A 12,941-nucleotide genomic window follows, 5' to 3' on the forward strand; every position below is an offset into this window, starting at 1 on the left:
TCTGAATCAATTAAGAAATGTCAAAAATTGGTTCCTTTTTAAAGTAAATATTCTGTTGCAACAGTCTTTAGTGTGGAAGTGTGACGCTCAGACAGTTTATGGCGTGCACACAACAGGCTGATTGAGACATACAAGTTTGTGTAATTAATCAAATCAGTATTTTTGATTTTAGCTCAACAAAAATAATGCAGTCGACAAAAATCCACCATATAATAAGATGATTTAAGTTGAAAAAATGTACACCATAAAACACGAACTGTAATAAAATAAAAGATAAATTAAAACTAAATCCTTAGGGTTATACATCCATCCTTCCATTATCTTTACCCGCTTATTCCGTTTTGGGTCACGGGGGTCGCCGGTGCCCATGTCCAGCAATCACTGTGTGAGGGGCGGGGTACACCCTGGATGGGTCACAAGTCCATCACAGGTAGGGGTATACATTGTACTGAAAAAGTATTCATTTTCTGTTTTTAATATGTGTTTGTACTTTGTATTTTTTTACAGCAGTCTACGTTTGAGTAATTAAAGGGAAATTTCAACAGAAAGACATAATAGGAAACTGTTTTATACTGCAATAAAGAGGAAAAATGTTTGCATTTTTAGGTCTGTGAAGACCTGCAAGATGCTCAGGATTTTGTGTGATGTGTGATTATGGATCCATTGAGATAGATCCATAATCATTTTATAATCTCTGCCCTCTGAATCTTGATTGAATCGAATCGTGAGGCCCCTAAACATTCCCACTTCTGGTACACAGATCACGTATGTTGGTCAGGATTACCTCAAATTAATTTCAGAGGTTCTAACCTGTTACACATGTAATACCTTCCTGTGTTTTAACTTGTATGTTATTCACCAGCCACGCTGAGCTTTTAGTGTATCTTTTGGGGATGAAGAACTTTATTGAAACCATATCCGTTTATTGCCATATAAGATCCCTATTCCAGTCCTTATCAGTAAATAAATGGATGGGATCACTTGTACCTCATTCCCGACACAACGCTTTATATTGCTGTCTTGGAACGCTCCCCAGCTGCCAACTGCATCCTACTGGCTAAAAGATGTTTCTAAAACTGGAATATTTCAATTTGAAATTTGATGGGAAGGCCATTGACTTTTTGAAGATGTGGAAACTCTTTATCCCATATTTTCATTCTCTCAAAACTCTTGAGTCAGAATATTTGTTTTTCTCAACTCATTTGCTTGTTGTTGCTTCTATTTTTTAATTAGAATTATTAATTTAGCATAATTTTGTTTTATTTGTTCGAGCCTTTTATTTAGTTTTTTTTTTTTACAAATATATCTACATTTGTAATGTTTGATTTATTGAGCTGGATTTTTTTATTATTTCAGTGTAAAATGAATCAATGAAGTTTAAATAAATTTTATGTAAACAACCATGTAATGGGAGACTGACAGTCAAATAAAGGGTTATAACAAGAGTTAATATGAACAGCTATGAAAGCTTACGGCAGTTCATTTCGGTCACGGCCCATTTGGATCTGCTCATCAGGCAGAATTAACTCCAAACCATGGTTATTCAAAGTAATATCTACAACAGGTAAGATATTAATTGTTCATAACCTTTCAATAATGCCCCACTTTAAAATAACTAGTGCTTTAAGTCCTGGAAAGCATAATTATTTCTTAGTTATTGCTCCAGGCATGAGACTGTTGAACTAAAACCTGTAAATGTGTGAAATATGGAATACATGTTGTATTATACGTAACTCTTCGCACATGTAATGTGTTTTATGACAAGTTTTACTTTGACGTTTTGGGTAGAATGTGCGTACTTTTACCTGTATACTGTAGGTGTGCCCTCCTTTAAGGCCCTCTATGAAAGCGACCACCATGTGCGGTTCTCCCTGTATGTTGTCAAGGCTGACATTTTTAACCAGCTGTTCCTTCTCATACACAAACAGGAAGTAGGCAGTGATGTTTCCGTTGGGCTCCTCAGGAGGACTGAAGCTCACCCTCACCAAGTTCACTTCCTCTGGGATAACGGAGATGGTCACATTCTTGGGAGGGTCTTTTGGCTCTGGGTGAAGAGAAGAACGGATATCAAAGTAGAGAAGTAAGTTAACGAGCGGGAGCTAGAGAATGATGACAAGATGTAAACGTACCCTCCTCCATTGTTTGAAAAACAACAGGACCAATGGCCTTCCCATCTTCCAATGAAGCAGTGAAGGCGGTGACGGTAACAGTGTAGCGGGTGAATGCCCTCAGGTTGGTCACAACAACAGTCATCAGCTCTCCTGGAGCTCGGACTATTGAGTAGTTCATACCAGGACCATCCACCTGAGAAAACAGAAGAGTTTGAACCTTAAACTGCTGCGCTAAAAAATAAAATAATTTTCAACCAGAGAGGGTTATCTCAGTAACCTCAAACTATTATTAAAGTTAACAGGTGACCTGCACAAAATATGACGTCTGTCCCGCTAGAACAGCTGGAGCCTCCCACTGGATGCGAAGGCTGGTGGAGGTGGAGGTCACATTCAGGTTACGGGGAGGCACGTCGGGGTCTGAGGAGATGAGATGAGCAGAAAATAAAAGAGATGTGCTTTCAGCCTGAATGCAGCGGCTCAACTCATGCCTGGCAGACATGCTATTCACACAAGACTAAACAAAATCAAAGAAAACAAGATCATTCGTTCTCTCAGATCCTGAATTACCTCACTAAAGACGTTCTCTGCATGCATTAGTGCCGTCAGGATGGACAAGTTATTATGTTTAGCAAGTTTATATTAGAGAGTAAAGTGATTATGCTAATTCACGCTCAAACGCTGTTAATATCTCAGCTATTACAAGCCATTTGGTCAAACTTTTAAGGATTTTAAAGGCTAAATTGGGGGATCATAAATTATTACACGTCGATGGCAAGATAACGTAAAACAAAGCACTTTGAACGATTTTCTGTTCATTCCCATTCAAATTTAATCAAATATTTGTTACTCTACAAATCCTAAATATAAATCTATGGCTCTGCTGGATGTTTATGTAAATATAAGCATTTCTATGCTACAACACTTTAAGACGGTTCAGTTTTGTGTAATTTGTCTGATTAAATGATTGACCCATTCGTCTGAAGCCCTAATTAGCTGACACTTCTCTTCTGATAATTTAAAAAGATCATCAGTGTGTTGTTCTTACTTCCAGCCAGAGTCATTGCATATTCCCAGTGCGTATATTCTCCAACTCCAGCGTTGGTCACGGCAGCCACTTTGAAGCGATAGTTTCTGTATTTAGCCAGGGACTGAAGGGTGATGCTGCCTCCTTCAGCGTTATCTGAGGCATTCACTGACACTGTGAAATCGTTTTCCACGCAGTGTGAGGTGAGCTCGTCGTCCGGAGTTGGCGGTATGTTTAGTGTACAATCAGTGGAAAGCAGCTGCGCGACGATGCGGTACTCTTTCAGCAGGCCTGGAATCGAGAGCGGCGGAGCCCACTCGAGGCTCAGATTGCTTGATGTGATTTCAGTTATGGTGAGGAAGTGAGGGGCAGCTGGAACTGTTAGAAGACAAAGGGGATTTAATCAAGCCTCTCCTCTCTGTTAAATGAGCAGCAGCTGCACCTGAATGCTTAAAATACTGAACCTGATTCAGAAAGGGTGGAAGCTGAGCAGTTCACTTTGTCTCCTGGTCCAGCAGAGTTGACTGCGGCTATAATGAATGCATAATCCTGCTCTGGTGACAGGCCAGTCAGTGTGTATCCAGATGTGTCTGTCTGCTGTGTGAAGACCTGCAGGTTGACCTCTATTGTGATCTCGTAAAACAGAATCTGACCATTGGGGTTGGCTGGAGTATCCCAGGACAGCTCGATTGAATCCCAGCTCACTCCTGAGCAGGATAGGTTTCCCACAGCATCAGACACTGCAGACAGAGACACAACGAGAGGGAGGTGAACAAAGTAAAACTAAAATGTGTTCATGTTTTTACAGAAGCAAGCCACTGTTCCTAAAAACAATTTAGCTCTTTGTCTTGTACTACTCCTGATTTTAAGCTGCTGAGCCTTTTCACAGTTATGCAAAGTGTTGTGCTTTAAAGTTCCCATGGTGGTTCAGCTAACAGCTGTGCAGGAAATTCTGTCAGGGGTTTGCACAACTGCCCCTTGCGTGCACGTGTTGTTTACAGATCCTCCAGTTTCCACTTGTTTGAAAACATGCATGATTTTAAATCTGTGGAAGCCTCTGAACGACTGAATGGAAAAGTCTGTTCGTCTTTGTGTGCCTGTGATGGATTAGCAGTTTGTTTTAGGTTTACTCTGCCAACAATCTTAGCTGGCTTACGCTGGAACCCCCCCCCCCCATGCTCCACCTCTATCACATAACGAAACTCAACTTTTTAAAATTGCTGACATGAATGATATGAATGGTATTTGTAGGTAAAATCTCTGTTATTAGCAGATGATTGTGGTCCTGTTGGCTTCATCGTGCCGTGATCTTCATCTCTCACTGGAGAGGTTTGCAGCTGAGTGCGAAGCGGCTGGGATGAGAATCAGCACCTCCAAATCTCAGGCCATGGTCCTCGGAAAAGGGTGGATTGCTCTCTCCCTGTTGAGAGTTACAAGTTTTTCCTCAGTGGAGGAGTTCAAGTATCTCAGGGTTTTGTTCAAGAGTGAGGAAAATATGGGCCGTGAGATCGATAAACGGATCAGTGCAGCTTCTGCAGTATTGTAGACTCTGTGCTGGGTCGTCGTGGTGAAAAGAGAGTTGAACTGCAAGGTGAAGACAGTCAGTCCTTGTTCCTACCCTCACATATGGTCACAAACTGTAGGTAGGGACCAAAATGAACAAGACCTCTTGTACAAGTGGTCAAAATGAATTTTCTCTGCAAGTAATTGGACTCTCCCTTTGAGATAGGATGAGAAGTACAATTTTCCAGGAGACCACAATGAGAGGAACCAGTTGATTTGGTTCAGGCATCTGGTAAGGATGCCCCCTGCATGCCTCCCTAGGGAGGTTTTCTGGCCATGTCCAACTGGGAGGAGACACCGTGGAAGGCCCAGGACATGCTAGAAAGACTGTTTTCTTTGTCATTCTTCCTGTTCTTTCACAGGGTCAGTGCTACACATTTGAACGTCGGAAGTTTTCAAGTTATGAACCCCAAAAGGAAGTTTTTCTCTCCCAAAGGAGACAATTTCTTCCCAAACTGATTGAAACGCTCCATTTGCAGTTCAACCTGCAGTTCCCTCATTTATTTATGTGAGCTTAAAACTTGTTGCATTATTTTTCAAAATGGGGGTCTATGATGTAAAAATGAGTAGAGAACATCTGACCTGCAGTGATCTTGTGGTCAGAGTGTTCTCAGATTGGAGAGAAAAGGATAGGTTTTAACAGGATTTAATTTAATAAAAATTATAAAGGAAGCCTCAGCAGAGTGCATTTTTATGGTCAGAAAGGATTAAAAACTTGGAAATTGTCTTAGTGATTCATGCAAAAGCTACATTTTACTGTGTTTTTTCTACTCTGTTACTGTCACACAATATTTTCTCAACCAAAAATGCTGTTGGTCCTGTAATGGTCAGCAGCCCCCTGCTGACCCCTCATCTACTCACATCACGGCTCCTCTTGCCATGTTTCTGCCCATCTTGCCATAAACCTGCCTTCATGCTCTTTGTTCTCCTGCCCATGTCACCTGCCACAGTTTCTGCCCCTCATGCTATTGTTTGTTTTTCCCTGATGTGTTTTGCCTATCACCCATCCTCCAGCTCAAGCCTGCTCCCTTCACTCCATGCCACGCCTCCCTTTTCTCACAGCAATCAGCCCTGATTCCACGCACCTGTTCAGCTCATCTAGTTCACCTGCTCTGCACCTTTATAAGTTCCATTCTCACTCTCCACTGGGGCCGAATTATTATACCTTCCATGGTCCCTGATATCCAGCCATCTTGTTCTTGTTCATGCTTGATGTTCATGCCCTGTATTTGGATTTTCGACCTCACGCCTTGTCTTGTGAATTTACCCTTTTGCCTGCTCCTCGTCTGGTTCTGCTTTGTCCTTCTGATCACGGTAATGACCTCTGCCTCTATGACCACGATTCTCAGATCACCCTTTTTGGATTAATTCTTGGACCTCTGATTCCTTGTGTTTGACCCCTTTGGACCACGACCCTGCATTGCCCCACTTTCCCTCTCTGTCTATTAAGATTGCACTCCTGCCTTGGACTCTGACTCCAGCTACCAGCAGCCTCATTAATAAAAACTGTTCTTGTATTTGCACTGCTGTGTCTGGCTTATTCTGAATCCAAAATCCAAACCTGACAGGTCCACAAAATTGTGTATTATGTCATGTCAAAGATAAGCCCGTTAGCTTATTGCTGGACGTCTCTTTGAAAAAGTTTAAAGGTTGGTATTTGTTGCTCCTTTTACAAGTTGTTTTAGGCTCTACGGTGGGTAAGACACTAACCATTCACAGGTATTTCATGTCTCTTCAGAGTGTATAGCCTGAAATTAAACTGAGCTCTTGCAAAATAAAACTCATTCCTTGAAGAAAATGCATATTGTCCACCACGTTTTATTCAAAGATTTTCAAAAATCAGAATCAGCTTTGTCATTGCACCGAAGCACAGCAAAATTGTATTTTCAGTACAGCTCGTTCAAGAACAACATAAACAGCATAAACAGCAACTAACATGGGGAGATGGAGGTGACGGAGGCCATCGCCTCAGGAGGTGCAGCCTTATTTTCAGATAAGGGAAAAAAAAAACACGAGGGGGAGGGTAGATGTAAAAAAAAAAACGAGGGGGAGGGAAGATGTAAAAAAAAAAAACGAGGGGGAGGGTAGATGTAAAAAAAAAAAAAAGAATCTTGCACCGTGTCCTACAGAACACAGTATGAGTTGCAAAAAAACGAACCTTTGTGCAACATATAAAGTACATAAATAGACATAATACATATGTGTGTGGAGTGGGTAGGGTGTGGGGTCCCAGCACAGCTGTCAGGTGAGCGACGCAGCCCTTTGGCGCTTTTGCATCTCCCTGCACCAGGGGAGGGAATAAGGAAGGCCGACGAGGGCATGAATTTGAGGGGAAGTCATAGCACAGCACAGTCCAGAGGCCAGAGCCATAGTCCTAATAAGAGGTATTTGTTTATCAGCCAGCTCAGTTGAGCTCTGACACTGTTCCATGTCCTTGGGGAGGGGGTGAGGAGGGGATCAGAGTGTCTTGTTTCCATAACATCCAGTTGAGACAGTCAGCCTTCCAAGGCCAGAGCCAGATTTCAACATTGTTTTGGGTCAGGCCAAGCCCTTTAATTTCAGCATCTGCCTTTTACAGTCTCGCTAGTACATCTCATGGCGACTCCAAATAGCCGAATTGGGATTACATAATCCAGATTTCCACCAACTCCATAAAGCATAATCCAGTTATCATAAATCCAATTATGTTTCTGAGGTAAGAGGGCTCTCCTTCACCCTGTCTTCTTGTTGAGAAAATTTGATCAATTGCGTTGAGAGACCAGCTGAACAAATCCATAGTTTACAATTCAGAAGGTATGCAAATAGGGGCTCTGAAAAAGGTTCACAAAAACAAAGAGCAAAAGCAGGGACGGAGCGGAGGAGGAAGTGTCTGCTTTCGCCAAGAGCAAGCAGAAAAAACAAAGCTCTTGCGAGATATGTTAGCATTTAAAATATTGGATGGAGATGACTCTCAGTTGCCACTGTCAAATTATAGCTCAATATTAGTAAAAGTAATCGACTTAAAGCCATTTTTGTGTTTTCTAAGACTGATTAGCTGTAGAGGCCATCTTAAATGGGGTTGACTTTTAAAGTTAATCAGTAGTAAAGACACATTCAGGGTTTACTTTCTGAGAGAATCGTTCAAATCTGTTTGTTGGTTCATGATACTTTACTAATAGACAGATAAACACACGCATGCACGCATGCACGCACACACACACACACACACACAGTCTCAAATGATCACCACCTTTCAGGTGATAATGACATGATATAGGCTCTTAATAATAGCTCATTTTTATGCCTGCATACCTGTCTGTTCATAGAGCTCATCTATGGAGAGTATTTTGAACTGAATAAAACATCCAAATGTCAGCTTCCAAGAATAACTTTGAACACAAAACTCAGCAGAAACCCTAAACTGTGTGACTGTACCTTCTTTTATGTGGGAACAGTGTGTGGTTTACCTGACTCATTTGTTGTGAAGGTCACAGGGCTGCTGAATTGATTCCCGTGGCCCACTCTGGTGTAACTGTACACACTGATCTCGTAGGAGCTGTGGGGCCTAAAGCCTGCCAGGTATGCCACAGTCAATGGACCCGAGGAGTTCTACACATCCAAAGAGAAAACACATGCTAGATTAAATTATCTGGTCCTCATCGCTGGATGATATCAACGTATTGGCACGCATTTACGCCCTTTAAGTATGATGTTACTGAAGAGGGATAGCTGGAGTGTGAAATTAGCCACCGCTGCTGTGATTTTGTGGAGTGTGTATGTGTCCTATTGTTACTCTGAGGGAGCTTTCAGTGTGTGAAATTAATGGTACCCGATGTGTGACGGTTTCTGTGATGAGGTCACGGATCCAGAATCCGTACATCATCACCACTCCATTGGGCTCCAGAGGAGGCTCCCAGCTCAGCCACACAGAGACTGCCGTGTGGTTAAATATAGTCAGGTTAAGGGGAGGAGACGTGGGGCCTGAAACGCAAAATAAAACTGACTTCAGATAAACAGCTGAGATTTATGAAGAAGTTTTCAACGTGCTGCCAAGCTCACCCCCTTCGTCGGTGTGAAGCTGCACGAGCAGGCTGGGCCCTGCGCCTTTACGAGTCGAGGCAGTAATGGTGAGATTGTAGGCTGTGTATGAGAGCAGGTCAGTGAGAATGACCGAGGTGTTGGCGGTCTGTATTGTGTTGGAGCCCCCGGGGCCAGACAGAGTGATAGTGTACTCAGTTACTTCTCCATTGGCCTCTAGAGGGCGCTGCCAGACCACAGCGATGGAGGACGTAGACAAGTTTCTAGTTGACACCAGGAGTGGAGGAGAACTGGGAACTAAAAGGAGACACACCCATTCAAATGTCAGTATTGCAGTACATACATGAACGCTTCTTCATGGGCTACAAATTGTAGAAACTCACTGTCATCGTCTGTTCTCAGGTACACTGTGCTGGTTTGGTTGTAGGCAGCACCGGCATTAGTAGCTGGAGTAACTTTCAGCACATATGGAAAATACTTCCTGAGCTTGGTAAACAGGAATACATTATCGGTCGTGGTGTGCTTGATGGTTTTATTGACAGCTGGGGCTCCTGGGCTGGTCATGTTTGGGAATGTACCGTCCTCCTGTAAGGTGAGGATGTAGTAGGGGCGACCGTTGGGCTCTGTGGGAGGATCCCAGCTCACAATGATGGCCGTGGAGCTGAAGATCTGCGCTGTTAGGTTTGAGACTGGGTCGCTCGGCACTGTGAGAGGAGATCAGTAAAGCAGTGTTGGTATTTTCAACCATCGTTAATGAGATGACAGCTTTATTTTATTTTGAAGCATCAGAGCAGAGCATCAGTTAGACACTTATAATTTGTAAACAATAAACAGAAAACCATTTGTTGTCATGTTTAACATTCATAAGGATTATTATAATTACCGGGACCGTTAACAAAGATAGCAACATATTAAAGTAGAACAGTGGAAAATGGCATTACCCAAACAGAAAAACAGCAAAGCGACAATATTATAAAAAATTCAACAGACTTTTTAAAAACACATAGAGGCATTAGGATAAGGAAATTGCACACTGAACGTCTTGGATAGTGAGAAAGAAAGAAAGAAAGAAAGAGAAAAATACTCATCCTGTTCTTCTTTTTAGCTCCTCTGGAAATGTTGGGTGAGCAGGAAAAAAAGAGTAGAAACGAAGAAAGAAGAAGAAAATGAACTGGAGATATTTATACATTGAGTGAGTGGCTATAAGGAGCCGGGTGTTTGGGGGAGGAGGGTCTAAAACCAGGGGAGTGAGACCCCGCTGACATTGGCTGTGCAGGAGACACAAGGGGCCCTGGAGGTCCGGAGTTTGGCTGATAATGGAGCAGCTGGAGCACAGGTAGAGACACGTGGTCAGTCATCATTCAGACAGACAATACTTCACAAACAAAAACAATGTGACTACGTCTGGTGGCAGTCTGCACCATTTTTTCCAAAATCGCATAAAAACCTAGAGATCAGTTCTGACAAATTTTCTTCAAATTCATTTCAGCTGTCGTCGCAGTGTCGTTATCGTAAGACGCGTCGTAAGACTTCTCAAAGATAGTCGAGATTAGATTACACTCCATTTTGTCAAATTCAGAACTGCTCTGCAGAATTTTTATGTAATTTTATTTAAAGGTTAGAGGAGATTTGGAAAATGTGTGCAGACTTGCCCTCCAGTTATATTCTGAATAATCACGTCTAACTTTATGTGTATGGATTTACTTTATTCTATAAATATTATATAAATCTGTGGGGGATTTTTTTGTGTGTGTCTGACTGACCATCCTCTGGCAGGAGCACAGTTATTGGCTCGGACTGGACCCCTCCATCACCCTGTACAGTGCTTGAAGTCATCCACATAGTGTAGTTACTGCCCCCCATCAGGCGAGTCAGAGTGTAGATGAAGGGTGAATCAGGAGGAGCGCGGGCAGGTAAATCTGAAACGGGAATTTTCTGTGCACAAAAAAAGGAGCTGTAGTTATTTTCACAAACTGAATCAAGCATTTAAACAGCTGAAAAGTTGTTTCTGTTAATAGAGCTGAGGAAATGCAAACATTAAACCATCAGTGTTTAGTTCTTGCTTTAGCTGATTTAGGGAAGGTGATTAGTATTGTTATAGTTATTGGCTATAACTCATCACTGAATAAATTATCAACAAATATTTTGTTTATGACTGAATTTCTTAAATATCAAGTTTATGTGTTGACAAAATTACCATTTAGATCAATAGATATCGAGTAACGAACATTTAAACCTGGTTTCTGAAAATTACAGTGGCATTAGTGCATACATACTGTATTATCAACCAAGATAATTATATATTGTATACAGATTACATATGTTTGATGTAAACATTATATAGAGTTCAAACTATACTGGTTTGCACATGTGCACTTTAATGTGTGATGGGTATAAATATGTATGCAAAGTTTTGATAATGTTTGGGAGGGTTTCTAACTGGGTAAATTAATCCAACCTTTATTTAGACAGACTAATCACACTAAGCCTTGGGCACTCATTAACAAGTGGGACCTGTTTAGACAGACAAAAAAGTAGTGAAAGTGACAACAAGTAGGATTTGGAGGTAAAAAAAAAAATCCTAACAGACTCTCAATTCATGGCCGAGGACAGATAGCCTGAAATTGAAAAAAACATCCCGCACATAAGCACATAGTGACGCAGACAATCCGCAGGGGGAGGGGAGAAACAACAAGAGCAGTGAGTGTGTCCAAGGACACCCCAGAGGCACTAAATAAATACTACTAATATATAAATAATACTAATAAACAACTTAAAGGCCTAGCATTCCTTGAAGCATGTCACCTTTTATGCAGGAGTTTTAACCTAAGATAATTTTATGCTGAAAGTTGAGCTTAAAATGTAGTCAGACATTGTTAATGGCGTTATATGATGTCATGTGATACAGTGAGGTCTTGAGAGATGTGTTCGAGGTCAGGGAGTGTGTGGTGAGAGACTCTCAGAGATTTGCACTCAATTTTTGTAAAATTCACTGAGTTATCAGAGACTGTCATCTCCCCTCCCTGCGTCACTATGTGCCTATGTGCCTATTTTTTATTTCAGGCTATCTTTCCTCAGCCAAGGAACGAGAGTCTGTTAGGAATTTTTTTGCCTCCAAATCCTACTTGTTGTCACTTTCATTATATTTTTGTCTGTCTGACAGGTCTCTCTTGTAAATGAGTCCTCGAGGCTCAATGTGATTTATCTGTATAAATAAAGGTTGAATGAATGAAAAAAAAAATTTCACTGCGTTGTTTCCATTTTTGTGTTGGTAGAGGTGGATTTGCTGTAGCTGCTTCCCAGGACTGGGTTGACTCCAAGTGTTGTTGAGTTTTAGATGTACGTCCATCCATCCATCCATTTTCTTTACCCGCTTATTCCATTTTGAGTCACGGGGGTCGCCGGTGCCCATGTCAAGCAATCACTGTGCGAGGGGCGGGGTACACTCTGGACAGGTTGCAAGTCCATCACAGAGACACATAGAGACAAATAAGACAGACAACCATTCACGCTCCCATTCCCACATAGTGACAATTTAGAGATATCAGTCAACCTAACAAACATGTTTTTGGTCTGTAGAAACAGGAGTGCATGGGGAGAACCCATGCAAGCACTGGAAGAGCATGACAACTTGACGCAGAAAGGCCACAGCCAGAAATCAAATGTGCAGCCTCGTGGCGAGGCAACAATACAAATCCACTGCACCATGGCACAGAAGCAGACGTCCTTCCTCGTGGGCGTTTTAATGACTCCCACCCGAAAGCTCCAGAACAGTAAAACTGGCAAAGTGTGTGTTTTTATAGGACTCTGACTCGCTGATCATCAGTTAATCAACACATTTGATTAACAGCACCTGAATGCTACTTATCATTATTCATGTGAAAGTGGTAAGAGTATAATTAGATTTGTGCTGCACCATGTGTTGACTTAGCTGTTTAAACTAAACCAGATTACACATCATAGTACATCATGCGTTGTTCCTCTGTGGTTGTATGTTGCATTCCCCTTTAAATCAGCGTGCACGTTTGTTTTTATAAGCATACACTCCCCATAAATTCTTACCTTTTCTGCCATTGTGTTGTTATCAGTGAAGTAAATAGTGTAGTGCACAATAATCCCATTGGGCTCAGTAGGTGGAAGCCACATCAAGGTGACAGAGGAGGCCGTCACATTTACAAAAGTCACGTTCTGTGGGGGATCAAAGGGCTCTGAAAGTCAGGGCGTAG

General features: G+C 41.9%; 1 protein-coding gene across 1 annotated transcript in view; it reads right to left on the minus strand.

Moving 5' to 3' along the window:
- ptprq (protein tyrosine phosphatase receptor type Q) overlaps nucleotides 1-12,941 on the minus strand; it is a 46,686-nt gene that overhangs the window by 14,473 nt on the left and 19,272 nt on the right. Inside the window, exons 22-32 of the mRNA XM_037682871.1 lie at nucleotides 12,778-12,923; nucleotides 10,479-10,650; nucleotides 9,099-9,419; nucleotides 8,737-9,012; nucleotides 8,507-8,658; nucleotides 8,145-8,286; nucleotides 3,600-3,875; nucleotides 3,157-3,513; nucleotides 2,419-2,528; nucleotides 2,130-2,304; nucleotides 1,806-2,044 (exon numbers count right to left, since the gene is read on the minus strand). Coding sequence (XP_037538799.1) covers nucleotides 1,806-2,044; nucleotides 2,130-2,304; nucleotides 2,419-2,528; nucleotides 3,157-3,513; nucleotides 3,600-3,875; nucleotides 8,145-8,286; nucleotides 8,507-8,658; nucleotides 8,737-9,012; nucleotides 9,099-9,419; nucleotides 10,479-10,650; nucleotides 12,778-12,923 — 2,366 coding nt within the window. The remainder of the gene's footprint in view (nucleotides 1-1,805; nucleotides 2,045-2,129; nucleotides 2,305-2,418; nucleotides 2,529-3,156; nucleotides 3,514-3,599; nucleotides 3,876-8,144; nucleotides 8,287-8,506; nucleotides 8,659-8,736; nucleotides 9,013-9,098; nucleotides 9,420-10,478; nucleotides 10,651-12,777; nucleotides 12,924-12,941) is intronic.

Source organism: Nematolebias whitei, chromosome 10 (genome assembly GCF_014905685.2).
Source record: "Nematolebias whitei isolate Nwh7 chromosome 10, NemWhi1, whole genome shotgun sequence".
Taxonomy (NCBI): Eukaryota; Metazoa; Chordata; class Actinopteri; order Cyprinodontiformes; family Rivulidae; genus Nematolebias; species Nematolebias whitei.